This window comes from Micromesistius poutassou (assembly GCF_964030765.1).
Source record: "Micromesistius poutassou genome assembly, chromosome: 14".
NCBI classification, from domain to species: domain Eukaryota; kingdom Metazoa; phylum Chordata; class Actinopteri; order Gadiformes; family Gadidae; genus Micromesistius; species Micromesistius poutassou.
This window is the reverse complement of record NC_140284.1, coordinates 2,592,744-2,610,433: the sequence shown is the minus strand read 5'-3', so window position 1 is coordinate 2,610,433 and position 17,690 is coordinate 2,592,744. Positions and strand designations below refer to the sequence as shown.

General features: G+C 43.5%; 2 protein-coding genes across 2 annotated transcripts; both read left to right on the top strand.

Annotated features, from left to right (window-relative positions):
• Window positions 1-7,816: 7,816 nt before the first annotated feature.
• cryba2b (crystallin, beta A2b) lies at window positions 7,817-10,006 on the top strand (the record flags this gene model as incomplete). The annotated part of the gene is made up of 4 exons (XM_084478284.1): window positions 7,817-7,974; window positions 9,086-9,227; window positions 9,476-9,618; window positions 9,859-10,006. 4 exons carry the CDS (start codon window positions 7,817-7,819, stop codon window positions 10,004-10,006), a joined length of 591 nt encoding a protein of 196 aa, XP_084334410.1.
• Window positions 10,007-13,909: 3,903 nt separating this feature from the next.
• Window positions 13,910-15,696, top strand: fev (FEV transcription factor, ETS family member; the record flags this gene model as incomplete). Its single annotated transcript, XM_084478283.1, has 3 exons — window positions 13,910-13,958; window positions 14,348-14,419; window positions 15,155-15,696. The coding sequence occupies 3 exons, from the start codon at window positions 13,910-13,912 to the stop codon at window positions 15,694-15,696; spliced, it is 663 nt and encodes a 220-aa protein (XP_084334409.1).
• Window positions 15,697-17,690: the final 1,994 nt, after the last annotated feature.

Sequence of the window (17,690 nt, the reverse complement as noted above, 5' to 3'; positions counted from 1 at the left end):
TGCACGTTGCATTATTTCCCCTTTACTGGAGAATAGACTAAGATTCAACATAGAGTCATTGTAAACTTTTTGTTTAGTATTATGGCAATAATGAAAAACAATAGTAAGGCAGCAAATTATAAAAATGTAAACTGAAAAAAAAATATATATCTTCCTGTAAAATAGGCCGTGTAGAATTATGTTTGCATACAACATCCACATTTCATGGATAGTTTTTTGTTTCTCCTTTTCCATCCTCATCGTCTGAGAACTGGTCAGGGTAGTTTTTGTTAACCTTTGTAGAGTCAAAAAGGCTATTGTTTTTTTCTCCTTTGACATGATGCACTAAAGCATCCCCCCCCCCCCCCCCCCCCCCCCCCCCACCCAAATGGGAAAATAATTTTCCCATTTGGGCCGGGCATGGAGATAGCGTGTTTTCCACTGTGGGTCTATTCATTATCCCCCTGCCCCGCATCACGCACACAGGCTGCAGGCTCCATCAGCCAGGGCAGCGCTGGGGCTTAATGGAAGGTTATGTTAATCTTTAACTAACCATTAACCTCACACACACACAGACAGACACACACACACACACACACACACACACACACACACACACACACACACACACATCCAAAAAACACATCCCACACACACACACACACACACACACATACAGTTATCTGATAGGGAGCATCTGCCATTTGAATACTTGAAAGCAGTCCGCCATTTCCACACTTTATTGTTTAATAGTTTGGTTTTATCGCTCGTAACGTCTCAGTTTGGAAAAAAGGAGAAACAATACACATTTCTCTTTCATTTTTGTTTATATACTGTATATATATATATATATATATATATATATATGTATATACATATTTACCAGTCTGGCTATAATATTGTTCTGCTTATTTGAATAAACCTGAGATTCTCGGTTTATTAATGGAAATATTTTGCAAGTCTCATTCATAGAAAAGTTGTTAAAATTTTGTTAAACCTGTTAAACAGATTTATGGATAAATCTGTCTTTAGCATTTTCCCTAACTGTCCAACAAAGGACGGTACTTCTACCTGTTGGTAAAGTTATTTGACTCAGCAAAGATAAATGTTGAAAGGCTAATACCAAGTCACCCACAGTTGCTAGGAGACCATAAAAAGGATTTGACTCTTCGTGCTTCATCATTGACTAAACTAAATCCTCAACCATGATCTGTATGATTGCCAACCTTTCTTCTTCCACAAAAGACACCTTCCTCTTTTCTTATTGTTTGTACAAGACAAGCAACTGAAAAACTAGATAGTATCCAAATATTTGTCCATATTTTCTAAGTTAGTCATAATTAAAATATCAATAGGCTATTCCTGTAGTTCCTGTTTAATAACCAATGGTGAATATAATCCACAGTAAACAGTACACTAGGCCTTTATTATGTTAATTTCCTTCACATAATAAACACTACATGTGGCAAAATAGGTACGAACAACCAAACCAACACAATATACTCTTATTTCCATAACATCACTATTATTGTATTAAAAGGTTTACAATGGCACAACATCCCTTTATTTGTATTCATATTATTTCAATACAACCAAACAATTACTAATTCACTAATTCAATCACCTGACTAACAACGTAACAAATAAATCAACTGCTTACGCTTACTCTGAAAAAATACATGGAGACATCAGGTGACAACACATGTAAAAAGACTTCATCATTCAGCAGTGGCTCTATTTGCCTCAGCTCAAAAAGCTCCAGTAAATATTTGCTTAAAGCTGGAGGAAGGGGAGGCTCGCACTGCTCTGTATCCTGGTTACTGAGCTCGTGCTTGGGCCTGATTATCCTAACTGGTCCTGCTGGGAGGCTCCTCCCAGCTCACCGGCTTCCACATCCACCCTAGCTGCAGGCACACGATATGCTGCTGGTCACCTGTGCCTGTGAATAGATAAGTGACTCCTTTTGTTTTATCAAACACAAACCAGTCCAAAAAAAACAAACATCAAATGGTTCAGTGTGCTGAAGACCTTTGTAAACACGCAGGTGCACTGTTAAGACAGTGGCCTGTCTTAACTCTTCAGACGTGTCCATGCAAGCTAATCAGAAACGGAAGCAGTTGTTAGCTTAATATTTCAGTCTCTATTTACAGTGACCCCTGTAATTAGCATCCATTATAAGCATTTTGTCACAGTTGCTTGAAATTCACCCACCAGCTAACCACTGTGATTACGCGGTAACCCAGATACTTGGGTTACCAAGTTACTGTTCCTTTCACTGTCTTTACCTGGTAATGACCCTACACTTATAATTCTGTGAAAGAAAGTAGAAAGTAGCAGAGCAAACCAGGTACGCATCACAGGCCAAACCTTTCCTTATTGATCTCATGATGCTTTTCCACTCAAAGTTTCCTTCCTAATGGATAACCTATATGAGATCAAATAAATACCCTACAAGCAAATGTTCCTCAAACCGAATGGCTTTTGCTGTCTCCTCCATTACCCCATGAACCCTCCAGTGTGTTCCCGTCACATCTGTATCATGAGAACTACTTTATATCACCAGTGGGAAGGTGATTACATCTGTGGTGCCTGCTCAACTGCTGACGAACCTGGGATACGATGAGAGCTACCCCCAGGGCTGTGTGTGTGTGTGTGTGTGTGTGTGTGTGTCACATACATGACACACACACACACACACACACACACACACGTTTGAATTCATGTGTCTGTTTCTGCATGTGTGTGTCTGTGTTTGTTCCTGTGTTTCTGTGTCTTAATCTGTGTTTGTGTCTGCATTTGTCTCTATGTATCTGTGTGTGTGTCTGTGTGCGTGCATGTCCTCCTCCATGTGTCATGTGCGTATGTGTGCAGGTCTGTGCGTGAGTGTGCGCGACAGTTAGCACCAACCCCAGGCTGCGTGTGTTTCCTCTGACAGTTAGGAGGTTAGCGATAATAAAGAGTAATGCAAATGCCAGTGTCGATGGGTTCCAACCTGATTGGTTGGAACAGAGCCTTTTACTGATGACATCACCTGGGCTGGTCACACACTGGTGCCACAGGGAATTTCCACCCTATGTTATGCGCACAAAGTGTAATTCTTTTTTAATATGTAGCCTACTTACTTACAAATAGACACGTTTCCTTTCCCAATGTAGTCACTCAAGCTGTTGTAGCCTTGAACTGCAGCCTAAAGTACAGACCTTTTTTTGTTTTTGCTTAATCAGTTAAACATTATATACTATTGTCAGTACATTAGTGCGATAGTGTCTTGGTTACTTGTTAAGTATTTCTGAGCTATTCTCTTGATAGTAGGAAATGATTTGACAATTTGTACTCTTCTTTTTAATCAGGACGAAGGAAAGCTTCCTTTAGTGGTCAAATCAATTAAACATATTCCTTTTAATAGGAAAAAAGACAATGTTTACCTATAACACGTGCCTCCAGGCGAGCAGGTGTTGGTTTGTTTAAAGCCACTGTGGTTCTCCTGCTCAGAGAAGACCTGTGCTCAGCTCCAGAGGAGCACATGGCAGCCATGAAGGTGTTAACTGCTACTTGTGCCAAATCTGACCTACAAGAGGAGTTGGTGGGAATTGTAGTTTTATTGTAGTCGTGTTCTCCATATAACAATATGGAGCTACATAAATCATTTATACAAATCATCCAGCACCTCAAGGTGTTGTTTAGTGGGGCGGTCCTGCTCTTCCACTCCCTCCGTACGCACAGCTGTCCGTGTTTGTTTGTGTTTGTCTGTGTGTTTGTTTGTCTTTAGCCCTGTCTGAATAAATACTACTGAATAAAGATGTATGGGGCGGCTCCCAGGTCTCTACATGTTTATTTTGTAGATTTAGTTTGTATTTATAACGTATTTCCAGTGTTAAACTGGATTTTCCAAACACAACAATTAATTTCAGTACAATGTTGTAAATTATATAGATTCCAGTGTCTATGTCATGGTGATTCCAGTGTCTATGTCATGGTGATTCCAGTGTCTATGTCATGGTGATTCCAGTGTCTATGTCATGGTGATTCCAGTGTCTATGTCATGGTGATTCCAGTGTCTATGTCATGGTGATTCCAGTGTCTATGTCATGGTGATTCCAGTGTCTATGTCATGGTGATTCCAGTGTCTATGTCATGGTGATTCCAGTGTCTATGTCATGGTGATTCCAGTATCTATGTCTCAGGTTGATTCCAGTAGCTCGTTCACATTAATAACACTGACTAGGTCAAATAGATTCCAGTGACTAGGTCAAATTGACTCCAGTGTTGCTGTATCTGGTTGATTTCCAGTGACTAGGTCATACAGATTCCAGTTCTTATGTCCGTCCAGGGACTCTGCGGTGTTTCCTCGGGCCAGTGAGGGCTGAGCAGAGGTGTTCTGAGCAGATGTCGCCTGCCACAACCTGTCCCCTTTGTCCGCACCTGGATTAGTCTCTATAGCAACCTCCCACCTGAAGCAGGCCATGGACAGTGTGTGTGTGCTTGTACGCGTGCATGCGTGTGTGTCTGAGTGTGTGTGCGTGTGTGTGAGTGTGTGATTGCCTATCTTTATGTGTGTGTAGGTGTATCTCTTGTTGATTCATTAAATGGTCCATTTGCCTAAGTAGACCTCAACTCAGACCTGTCCCTTGTATTTTATGAAGTGTATTTAATAAATGTATGTTATAGACAGGAAATGACGTTTCTCTTTTTTTTTTGCCTCATGATTTAATTATGTTGAGAGTGTAATCGCCTAAAGACAAAACCATTCTAGCTCAAAACAACCCAGAAAAGGGCAAACGACACTGAACTCCTACAGGTGTTCTGGTGCTGTACCAATCAGAAGTCTTGTGTCTCTCCGTCTAAATCCACACTGGGAGTGAGTCAGAGAACCCAAGGCTTCAGTTACCATGGTGAGCTAGTCTGCTCATCAGTTCATGTGTTAATGCATCAGGAACATGCATAGGCAGTGCACACACACACACACACACACACACACACACACACACACACACACACACACAGGCACACAGGCACACATGCACACACACACACACACACACACACACACACACACACACACACACACACACACACACACACACACACACACACACACACACACACAGTAGCTTCACTGTGTTTCAGAGAAGAGAACTACATACACTGGAATCCAATGTTAAGGATACATGCAAATACATCTAGGTGAATTTGACTGGTAAATAAGCTGTGTGTAGGATTGTGTGTGTGTGTGTGTGTGTGTGTGTGTGTGTGTGTGTGTGTGTGTGAGGGGTGGGATTGGGTCTGTTCATGCATGCAAAAGGAGTGACCTACCGCAGACTAATTTAATAAGATCATATGGAAAGGGACGACAGACCACACACACACACACACACACACAAAAGATACACAAGTACAACAGCTGTGTCTATGTTGTTGTCTTTCCATTCACCTGGCCATCACCTGCTCTAGTGTCAAGACTGAACTGGTGTCGACCCCCTTGCTCTCTCTCTCTCTCTCTCTCTCTCTCTCTCTCTCTCTCTCTCTCTCTCTCTCTCTCTCTCCCTCTGTCTCCGTCTGTCTCTTTTTCACTTTCAATCTTTCGCTTTCTCTACCTCTCTTTTTCCTCAGTTAATAGGGGCCATTGAGATGGTTGCTTCTATAAACCACCAAATACACATTGAGCTGAATCTACAAATATATATATATACAAATATTTAATGTGTGGATGTTATATTCACCACTAGATGTCACCAAAGATACAGTTTTGACATACAGCCTGACTTTTCTTCTTATGACTGGAAGCCACTATTAAAGCAAAATCAGTTGTTGGGTCTAACTGGTGTTAGGTCATGAAAGAACATAATAAACAACAGTTTTCTATTTATTAGTATATAGTTAACTCACAGCCACAAATATATTTATTAGACACATGTATTAGACAAATGTGGTTAAATGTTAGCCAACCAGTATTTGTATTGTATGTTAATAGATCTGTATGTTATAAAGAATACAATGAGTGGACAATGAAAATTTATAGTGTATCAAAAAAAAAATTGGCAATGAAATTGTTCTGGTGGACTCATGATGTCACGCCCTGTCAAACACACACACAAGCACGCAAACACGCACGTACGCACGCACACACGCACGCACACACACAGACACATGTATATACACACACACACACACACACACACACACACACACACACACACACACACACACACACACACACACACACACCACATCACCCCAGGTTTTACATGACAATACATCTACCTCATGGACAAACAAAGAGAGCAAACTGAACTGCATTGTTCTAGTTGTAGTCTGAAAGGTTCTGCATTGTTATCTTTTTGGTCTTATTTGTATTGGTTTGGATTCCTCCTGCGTAAATTGTTTATAATCTCAAATATGAATGAAACAAACAATTGTTTGTGTGATTCCAAGGAATAAACTAAATGACTCCAACTGAAATCCCATCACACGGGGCCATTTCTTTGAAATATATAAAAATGGGCCTCAGTGTGTCCACAATGTTTGCACTAAACACATTTAAAAGTTATGTATGTTGATGTTGGTAGTGGAATAAACACATTGCCCTGAATAATTTGGCAATCATTGACCTTCTATCATGTGTTGAGAAAATAATAACTAAAACACATCAGATGATGCACTTTGTCCAAAAAATTACCCAAGTCTGCAAGTCTAAATCCCCCCTTATGTACGGAGCCATGTTAGGTACACATTGACCCATCTCTGTATGTGGTAGAAAATAACATGTAGAATAACTCTCCTTGGATTTAGGAGACGCCCTAGTATTGTCTCTCTGCTGTTCATCAGACCATTCAACCATGTCCCTACCTACTCCGAGAGAGAGAGAGAGAGAGAGAGAGAGAGAGAGAGAGAGAGAGAGAGAGAGAGAGAGAGATCAGTCCACAATAATGCGTCTATTCAGTAGTCAGTGATCAAAATGTCGTGTCAGTGTGTTGCCATTGTGTGTCCCTGCGTCAGGTGGCCGCTGGTCCGACCACTGAGCATACTGATGATTCAGTCACTTTGGGGCTCTGCGGACAATGGGCCGCGGGAGCCCCCACAAAGCGCCGGCGCATTCCCCCCCTCTTTCAGCGGGGCCCGCTCAGCTGCTGAGTGTGCAAGGCTCACGGGCCGGCCGCTATAAAACCAGGGCCGCGTTCCCAACACTGACATAATTATACTGGATCTGTCCCTTCTCAGTACTGTCTGTGAGTATCTCAACCCACCTGCCTACCTATTGCTCCCTGCCTACCTACCTACCTACCTATTCCTCCCTGCCTACCTATACCTATCTACCTATACCTACCTATTCATAGCTGCCTACCTGCCTCATGTAGGGGAAGGGGTGTGGGGGGTACAGTTTGGTTAAACTGGGGGGAGGAAATCTACCAAATGAAACTGTTTCGATGGCTTTGGGACACAGTTTGGTTTGACATTGCTAGTGGATAACAAGTTGAAAATCAGGAGGATCTGAGGGGGCTGACTGATGTTGTATTCCAAAAGAGCTGGAATTCTGTTTTATAGGCTAAGGTTTTTAAATCAGCTTTTTGTTTCATGCTCGCAAAGCTAAAAAAGATTACACCTAGAGCTGAAATGGCACTCAATGGATCTACAATAGGAATGTTTGGGCCAAGTTAGCTTGGAATTAGGTGTAGAATTCTCTCTCGTTTTTTCCAACTTGTTTTTTCCAATGTTTCACAAATTTCTATACACAACAACAAACCAGGCTCGATGTTGTGGCTCTATTTCCAAACCTCTTCCTTCCCTGTGTCGTGGGCAGAAAGCATCACTCGTAAGAGCCAGCCAACCAACAGCCACCATGAACACTCAGCAGATGGAGCAGATGGGTCAGTTCAAGATCACCGTGTGGGAGGAGGAGAACTTCCAGGGCAAGCGTTGCGAGTTCATGCTGGAGTGCCAGAACATCATGGAGAGGGGCTTCAACAAGATCCGCTCCATGAAGGTCGAGAACGGACCGTAAGTCCCCCCTCCCCCCTCATAAAACCACAATTATACTGTACATTACAGGTATATTATGTTATGGGTAGTGAGATGGGTGTAGGATATACAGAACACCATTAGAATTAGACAGTAAATGAATTCAAAGGAGCACTGGCCATCTGGAATTGAGGTGAAATTCAGAGCAGCCCTAAAATCTAGAGTATAGAATATAGAAGAGCCGATATGCAGAATATACAGCGACCCTGCAATCCTTCTCAACTGTCAGGGTCCCTGTGGCCTCCGGTGAGAGGTGGGCCGTGATGAGGCGATACAGTGTGACACAGTCTATACACACAGCTTACACACCGTTAGCAGTAACAATATTGATTTAGTGTTTCTTTGAGCCTCCGGGTGACCAGGCAGCCCTGATGTGAGCCCCACGCCCACAGCCAGGAGAGCAGGTTACACCACGTAGCCGGGCTGTGTGCGGGGGCTGGCTGCTGGGTCTGACTGTGAGCTGGCGCCGCGTATCACAGCCCTACACGGCCAGCGTGCAGCTGGCGGCTGAGCCAGAATGGCTGACTGACTGGAGATCAGATAAGGGGGCTGGGCGCAGGCAGCAGCGGTGAACAGCAACGTTAATGTTTGCTCTGGGCTTTGTGTTCGCACTGACAAAAGGGAGACAAGCGCGGTTTTTCGCTAAAGGCAATTCATAAAGACGGCGTTGAGCACTATTGTTTAGCCGAACCCCGCCACTGTTGCACCGCACGGACCGCCTCTCTGGCCGGCTCTCCCCTCACCCACTGTTTGCTTGTGAGCATGTGTTTTTTGTTCCTTTGGTGGTATTATGCAGCAGATACAGAGGGAGAGAAAAGGAGAGGTGGGGGAGACCGAGAGAGTATAGGTCCAATGTGTGCATGCCTTTTTCTTTGTGGTTGCCTTTCTTTTTTTGACTGATACGTTTAATTGATATTGCTTTATAAATGATTCCGTTATTCTTCTATTCTATATTTCCACCATCTCCTTCTCCTCCCTCCCTCCTATCTCCTCCCTCCTCATCCTCCACTGCTCCTCTCTATTTCTCTCCCCTCTCTCCTCCTTCCTCCTCCGCCTCTCTCCTCTCTCCTCTCTCTCTCCCCCTCTCTAGCTGGGTGGGCTATGAGTACCCTGAGTTCCAGGGCCAGCAGTTCATCCTGGAGAAGGGAGACTACCCCCGCTACGAGGCCTGGAGCGGAAACAGCGGCTACAGAACCGAGCATCTGCTCTCTTTCAGGCCCATCAAGTCCGCCGTAAGCCCCCCTAGAAATATATATATATATATATATATAAACGCATTGAGATATCAAAATAATAATGAAATAAATGGTTGAATCTTGATCAAGACAAATCAACAAGAAGGGAGTAGGACTTGGAAGGGAACGGCCAATGAGAGCTCAGGGCTGGGTGTCACATGAACGATGATGGATGGACCCACGGGTTCACTTTCCATTTCTCTCTCCCCATCTCCCTCCCTCCCTCTCCCTCGCTCTCCCCACAGAACCACAGTGACAGCAAGGTCACCCTGTACGAGTGCGAGGACTTCCAGGGTCGCAAGTTTGAGATGTGCGATGACTACCCTTCCCTGCAGGCCATGGGCTGGTGCAGCAAGGAGGTGGCCTCCATTAAGGTCAACTCTGGCGCGTAAGTATACCGCAGAGGACCAGCTCTTCTCTCTCTCTCTCTCTTCTCTCTCTCTCTCTCTCTCTCCCTATCATATTTCTGTCCTTCTCTTCCGCTAATCCCCTGGGATTCCTCCCATGATTACTATTCAAACACGCAACCTTTTCATTAGTGACGGCTGCTGATTTCACTGGATCGGCACATCTTACCACCAGTCCAACTCTCTCACTCTCCCCCTCCCTCCGTCTCCCCCCTCTCCAGCTGGGTGGCCTACCAGTTCCCCGGTTACCGTGGATACCAGTACATCATGGAGAGGGACAGGCACCAGGGCGAGTACAGGCACTACAACGAGTACAGCACCCAGGCTCACACCAACCAGGTGCAGTCCATCCGCAGGATCCAGCACTAAAGCCCTCCGACCCCACCCAGCCCGACACCACCACCCCCCCAGCCCTCCAGCTCCGGGCCCGGCGCCCACCCCAAGCCCCCACCGGCACACTGAGCGGGCGGCCTGGCTATCCTTCTCTCTATTGCATATTGTATTGATCTTACCTTCTGCTGCTAGCTTGCGTTCGCATTCATGGCAATAAAGGCTTTTCTTCAAAATGGAGACTGAAACATGAGTGGTCTGTCGCTTCGTCATTACTTGTGCACCGCAGCAACATGGGGGGATAGCAGGATACATGAGGTAGTGAAGAGTTCTGGGTTGAATTCCCACTGTCCTCGGGGCTGCATCTGTTGGTGGTGACCTTTATACCTTCACCTTAATGGATTCAGTTATTAATGAGTGATTCTCAGTTAAAGTGTATTCAAAATGACTGAATAATAGTAACACATCAAAATGCAATGGCAATGTGCAAAGCGTCCTTTTGAAGGAAATATTCTGTGATTCAAGATGGTGCCAAACTAAAAACGGTGCCAATCGTTCTGATTCTTGGCCGACTGCCAGTAGGTTTGGATTTTTGCTAATTTTGCATAGCCGCATTTTTTGCATATACTTCCCAAATATTGTTCTGAAGTTTTTCAAATAATGTGTAATGTAGGCCTACTTCCTTTCTGAAACGGATATTGCGACACCCCATACAGCAATACACACGCAATGTAACCTGACCACAACACGGTGCTTATGGAAGAATCGCTATAGGCGCAAAATATTCCTCTCAAATTCACTCTATATACCTCTGTTTACCTCCTGCCTGCGGCCCACGTCGTGCCTGGCAGCGGTCAGTGTGCTCGTGTATGTGACTTCGGTTCATCGACATCCTTGAGCAAATCCGTCCGTTTGTTTACTAGCGGCCTCCTCACCAGGACGTGGAGCTCCGTGTTGGAGACACACACACCCACTCACCAGTCAACACCTGTCACGAGCCTCGGAGCGACGCAGGCAACAGTCCCACACCCAAACCAGGATCTTTTAATGAATGTTCAACCAAACACACACCTTTCTCAAATACACATTCCTGTGGCTGTGACTGATTAAAACGACGCAGCGAGAGCAGCCAGCAGTCAGGCCGTAGGACTACAGACGTCAGGCTGCTGCTATCAGTGACTCCAGCTCACCCGCTCTCAGGTACGTTGACGAACCACAATAGTTTAGGAGTAGTAATCCTTTATTAACACATTAAAAATCACATTTTTATTGATCATTATTTTACTTATTTATAATAATAATTATAATTTAACTATTTAATTGTATTTTTTTCCATTCATTTGAAGAAGAATATAATAGGATAAGGATTATTATTTTGGGTTGCTATTTCTTACCTATATGAACGAAATAGCAACCCAACATAAATTAATTTTATTTTAATTGATAGGTCTATTTTTATAAACGTAATCCCAATGAGCTATTCTTCAATGCATCTTCATTAAAGTGCATGCATTTGTGTTTGTGATCATTGAGACTTGTTGTCGGTAGGATGGGCGACTACCATGAGGATCCATGTCCATATACAATCTAGCTTTCGAGGCTTGTTTTAAGTTGCCTGCGACTGTATTTGAACACAGGCAGCTAAAGCAAGTCTGGTATGCCAGAGACACACCTACTTGGATCTGTCAGAGACACAACGAGAGACACCAGACTGCATCTCAGAGCTCCACTCCACCAGGGCCATCTCTACTGAGCTTAGAGACACTACAGGCTACCAGTGGTTCTAGGATGAATCTAGATAATGTGCCACTTACTAAATGTATGGTAGACTCATGTTTTGCTGGAGTATTTAGTCCTTTAGCTGGAGTAAACCTTATTATTTTTTTACTTTTACATTTTGGTAGACCTACATTCAAACGCATGTAATAAATAATATAACCTGACCTTTATTATTAATCAAGTTTGCATGAACAAACTAACTGAGCCTGCAGCACATAGTTCTACAATTTCCACACAATGTCTACATTCTCTACATGTCTCTATTCAGAGCAGGAAGGATAAGAGCATACATGAGCCTTTAGGCCCTGAAGCCCCGGACCAGCGTCAAAGAGCAGGCCGCCACGGAGACGGCCTGCTGCGGCCAAAAGGGGGACACACAGCAGGTTGAGACACGTACGTGTCTCAACGCACGTACCCTCCTCTGCGCCTGCGTGATGGCGATAACTTTCCCGACCAGCAGAGAGCGATAGTCTGCATCCATCTTTCAGAAAGGCGGTTTGGTAAAACACGCTCTGGGAGCGACTCAGACAGCGACACCTTACTACATGGTTACTTTGACTTTGACTTTGAAACGGATCCCTCGAGAAACATAAGCAGTGAAGCACTCAAGCACTGTTAGGCCTACAGGAACAAATGCCTACTCAGTTAAATAAGCCTGGACATTAAAATAAGCTTCAAAGTGGAAACTGGATTAAAAAAGAGCCAAGGACGAGGATCGAGTTAGTTTTAATCGGTTTAATGTTTAAACTAACAGTAAGGGATGAAACAGCAGCAGGTCGTGTTCTTTAGGTTTACGATATGTGGTCCAAGTTATGTCCCCGCTTATTTCATTCAGTCTTGTCGTAGGCTACTTCATTTAATAACACTGTTTATGCGCATAGCCTCATTAAAACAAGACATCGTTTTTCAAGGTGGAATATATCCATCCTCGGTATAACACGGTCTGGGAATACCGGGAATACTGCCGACAGTCATGAGGGCCCAATGAACGCTTTTCAGCGACGGTTCAGCTTGGTCCGTTGGCCCGCTGCGTCATAGGGCCTTCAGCCCCTTTGACCTTTTACCTGTTTTTAGCCACTTGGCCTATGGGAACATTGGGGAGACAATTTTTCATTTAGCCTAACAAGGCATCATGTAAGCTAACGCAATTTTTATTATTATTATTATTATTATTTTCTTCTGTTAATATTAGGCATTATTATTATTATTATTATTATTATTATTATTATTATTATTATTAGGCTATAATTATTATTATTATCGGCTAATTGCTGTTAATATAACTTCAGGAATAAATAAATACATTATAACCTTGTAATAGCCATGTCTGTATGTTGACAATAAAATAATACAATCACATTTAGTTTATGGGTTTCGTTTTTTGTGTTGCATATCCAAATCGAGTTGAATAGGCCTACAGACGATGTTGTATCCCTCTTAATCACAAGGAGTCTAAAAGCATGAGCATATGTGCAATCGTCGTTTTTTCTGTTATATATATTATATGCTAAGCAATATAAGAAACGTTTATCTTTTTGCATAATAAGCCATCCACGTCCTCTATACGTGTGGTCATGTGGGCACATCGACGACGACCAGAGGTCCTGCTGTTACAATAAGCCCATCCCGCCTTATTGAAGCTATATAACACTATATATATAACCTTAAACACACAAACAGACGGTCCAAATGTTCTGTTTTCTCATGCGCACTGGGGCGTGTATTTAAGGTAAATATGCTTTTTACCCCCAACATGAAACGAGACTTTGTTGTTTGCCGAGAGGTAAAGAGGTGGAAAAGTGAGCAGGATCTGAACTGGTTTCCATGTCAAACACTTCAATTCACCATAGAAACGGAGATCTTAACGCGGAAACTTTATTAAACTGTGATGGCGCATTGATAAGGCCCAATCCTATCGGCTCTTTTTATTGTGAGCACCGGGCGCCTTGACAGAGGTAAATTGCTCTTTTAATTAAAGCAATGCACCAGGGGAAATTGCTGTCTGAATATTGTCTCAGAGATGGGGGCCAGTGACAGTTGCCTAGAAACTTCCATCTGTCCACCGCCTTTATTCCAGATCTCAGTTATGAGATAAAGTTTAATAAAAATCTTTACCCACCACCACCGAAATGAAATCCCAGCCGTCGTGAGCATCCCAACACAATGAGACAGGACTGCGGAGGACAGCTCATGTTCAACATGTATCTCTCAGGTTGGTCCTCTTGTTCACATTATGGGCTCATACGGCTTTTATTCTCCTGATATAGAGGAAGAGAGGGTTTAGCCGAGGTCCTCTGTCCCTGATTCGCTGGTCCCACCTCACGGGTTTGTTCGTTCCAGTCTGAAAGCTCGTCTCCTCTTTGTCGGAAATCGGATATCCTTTTTCCTGGACGCGTTTCCTGAGGCTGGAGCCTCGAGCCGCAGGGAGAGGAGCCTGAGACCTCACGATGAGGGGGATTAGGAAACAACCTGAAGATCCACACATTTATGTTAGCCTATTATAGGCCCATTTTATAATTGTGGTCATTTTTTATTTTCTCTGTGTTAGATAATAGGCGATATCTTTTTGATGGTATTGACCATTTGTTTATTTTCTTTTAGACCCGACAGAGAATCTGTTGAAGGAAAGCAAAGGAACGCCCTGGGCTCCGATCAACACCGGAGTGCAGAAAGGTAAGCGATACAAAGGTTTGACTGTTCTCTGTTCACTGTCCTCAAGAAGGACAGCTGCATGTTACTTTATATTTTTAACTAATTACATGATTAATGTAGGCTATGTTGAAACAACGATAGCACAATCGATATGATACTAACATTATTACTATTATGATAGGCTACTAATATTATTAATACTGCTATATAATAGTAATTAAAATAAATTGTTAATACTACTACTACTACTACTACTACTACTACTAATAATAATAATAGGCAAAATATAAGTAATCATAATAATTATACAAATAATATCAACAATAATAATGATCATAATAATACTAATTATAATAATAGGCTACCAATTATAAAAAACACTACTAGGCCTACTAATAATAACTATAGCACAACGAATAATGCACTTAATAAGTCAGTAGCCCTGATAAAGAAAATGTTTCGTCCTAATCAGCGGATAATCGATTTCTTGAAAACTGAATTCATCGAACCAGGTGATGCCATGCGTCATGGCTCTGTTCGCACCTCTTCAGGGTCAGAATATCCTAAGGGTTGAGGGACTTTCTCTTTCACTTTATCTTCCTCCTACAGGGTAATAGTGGTGATATGGAGGTTATGTGCTCGTGTTAACACATTCCACTGATGAACAGACCCTAAGCTTCTTCTGATCCATGGCCCTCTGTGAGCCTGCGTTCTGACCTCTCCTCCCCGTGCGTTCTGACCTCTTGCGCCCCGCAGGCAGCGGGCAGATCCAGCTCTGGCAGTTTCTCCTGGAGCTGCTGTCGGACAGCGGCAACATGGCGTGCATCGCCTGGGAGGGCACCAACGGGGAGTTCAAGCTCATGGACCCCGACGAGGTGGCGCGGCGCTGGGGGGAGCGCAAGAGCAAGCCCAACATGAACTACGACAAGCTGAGCCGCGCGCTGCGCTACTACTACGACAAAAACATCATGACCAAGGTGCACGGCAAGCGCTACGCCTACAAGTTCGACTTCCACGGCCTGGCGCAGGTGTGCCAGCCGTCCACCACGGAGCAGGCCATCTACAAGTTCCAGAGTAACTTCGCTCCGATGCCCTTCTCCGGGATCTCCAAGCTGAACCTGGTGACCCCCGGCATGGGGCCCGGTTCCGGGTTCTCGTACTGGGCGGGCTCGCCCCCCGCGGCGCTGTACCACAGCCACAGCCTGCCGCCCCCCACAGGGCCCTTCGGACCCGTGTCCGCCGCGCACATCAGCTGCGTCAACAGCATCAGCGGCCTCTCCAACGGGCACTACAACTGACTGACCCCGCAGGGAGACTACTGGGAGAACCAGGTGGTTTGGTTTGATTTGATTTGATCGAATGAAGAACACTATCGACGTTTAGGATAGGTGTGGTATAATGAGGAGAAATCCAGAGTTGGTAAATCAGGCCCGTTTTCCGCTCATTGAACAAATAGAGATAACATTGGCTAACGCAGAAAGAGCATTGTCAGGTCGCGACGCCTTTTCTGTCTTTATCCTTTATTATTATCCTTTATCTTCGTGTATTGCGAGGCTTGATGCGCACACGATCCCCTCATTACTGCATTAATAGCGCCCTCCCATGGTTCACTTCGTTAGGCTAAACACATTTATTGGATTTCGAATTGTTTCTGATTGTTAATGAATAACAATTCGTCTCAATTATCCATCCACTTCATGTTTTAAAAATATATAATTCGCAAAATATTAAATGTTAGTCTTATAAGACATTGCGGTAATACAATGCGAACGCCTAAATTAATTAACTAATTGAAACGTCAATTAATTAGTAGCCGGCATGTACTTTGTATGGCCGAGGCTGAATCTGAAACATGTTATCTGGTCGATTAGGATTACAATATAGGCCTATTTTTTTTTTTTAATACAGCAGGACAGCGTGCTTTAAGATGTGATTTGCCATAGAGACCATTTAAAATAAACGTTTTATTTACCCAACGATGAAGTCAGTTCTGTAGATCTCTGTGAATTTTTGTGAATTCTGAAAAGTGAAATCCTTTAATGTGGAGGCATCTATTGTAGACCACTTAATTTAGCATTTGCATTATATCAATGAAGAGCCGCATATCTTGACAAATTAATCCTTTTCTTACTTGACTAATCCGAGCCTTTCCGAGAACATTGTGTCAATGTGTCAATGATAAATGATCATCGAACATATTGTAGTCCAGCCTGTTGAGGAGTATGTATAAATATGATCTGTTGTGTGTACGGAATGCCTTATATCAGTGATGGTATTGGATTACCATGGTATGCATGATGAGACTTATTATGGAGATCTGTGTGAAGGAATCAAATCCATGCCTGATGGCCACGAGATGAGGCGACGGTTATTATTATAAATTATTGTGGAAACAGTCTACATAGAAGGATCTATAGATAAGTGATGGACAAGACATCATAGCAGATGTTGCGTTATAAAGCATGACGCACACTGTATTATCGGATGTCACCGGCATGAGGAACGAGTCGGTAATGTGAATATCGACCGGTTTGAGGTTCCATGTCTGGAAAAACGATTCCTGTGTTAACCACAAGGGGTCAGCATAACTCTTCTAATTACAGACCATCCATGGATGGACAAATGCGCCTTTCTGAAAAGTAAACCCAGCTATCTGACGACTGAAGACCTTAAATGACCAAAAGACATCCGATTTTATCAAAATAACAAAGTTCTCCTTAAGAAATGCTGTAAATAATATTCCTCTATCTAGCTTTCTCTCTTATTCACACACACACACACACACACACACACACACACACACACACACACACACACACACACACACACACACACACACACACGTTATAATATTCTCAGCTTCTCACGTTGTATCATTATGCAAGTATTTATATTTATTCATTTTGTCTACCAATTTAAATGTATTTTCAATTAGTTAGATTTTGTCCAATGGCACACACACACACACACACACACACACACACACACACACACACACACACACACACACACACACACACACACACACACACACACACACACACACACACGCAGCCTGCTGGGTGTTGTTGAGTCACACTCCCGCAGTGTTGCTGTACCGTTCTTGCCTCCTCTAGAGTTGAGCTCCTCTCCCGCTCCTCGCCACAGATTCTCTCCTCTCCGCGGCTCTTGCGTAACGCGGCGGAAGAGTGGGTGTTCTCCCGCCGCTCTGATTCATCGGATTGGCGCCAGAATTCACAACGTGCGGGGATAGGGACTGCAGATGGAATTAGCTTCTAGCTAAATCCGTTAC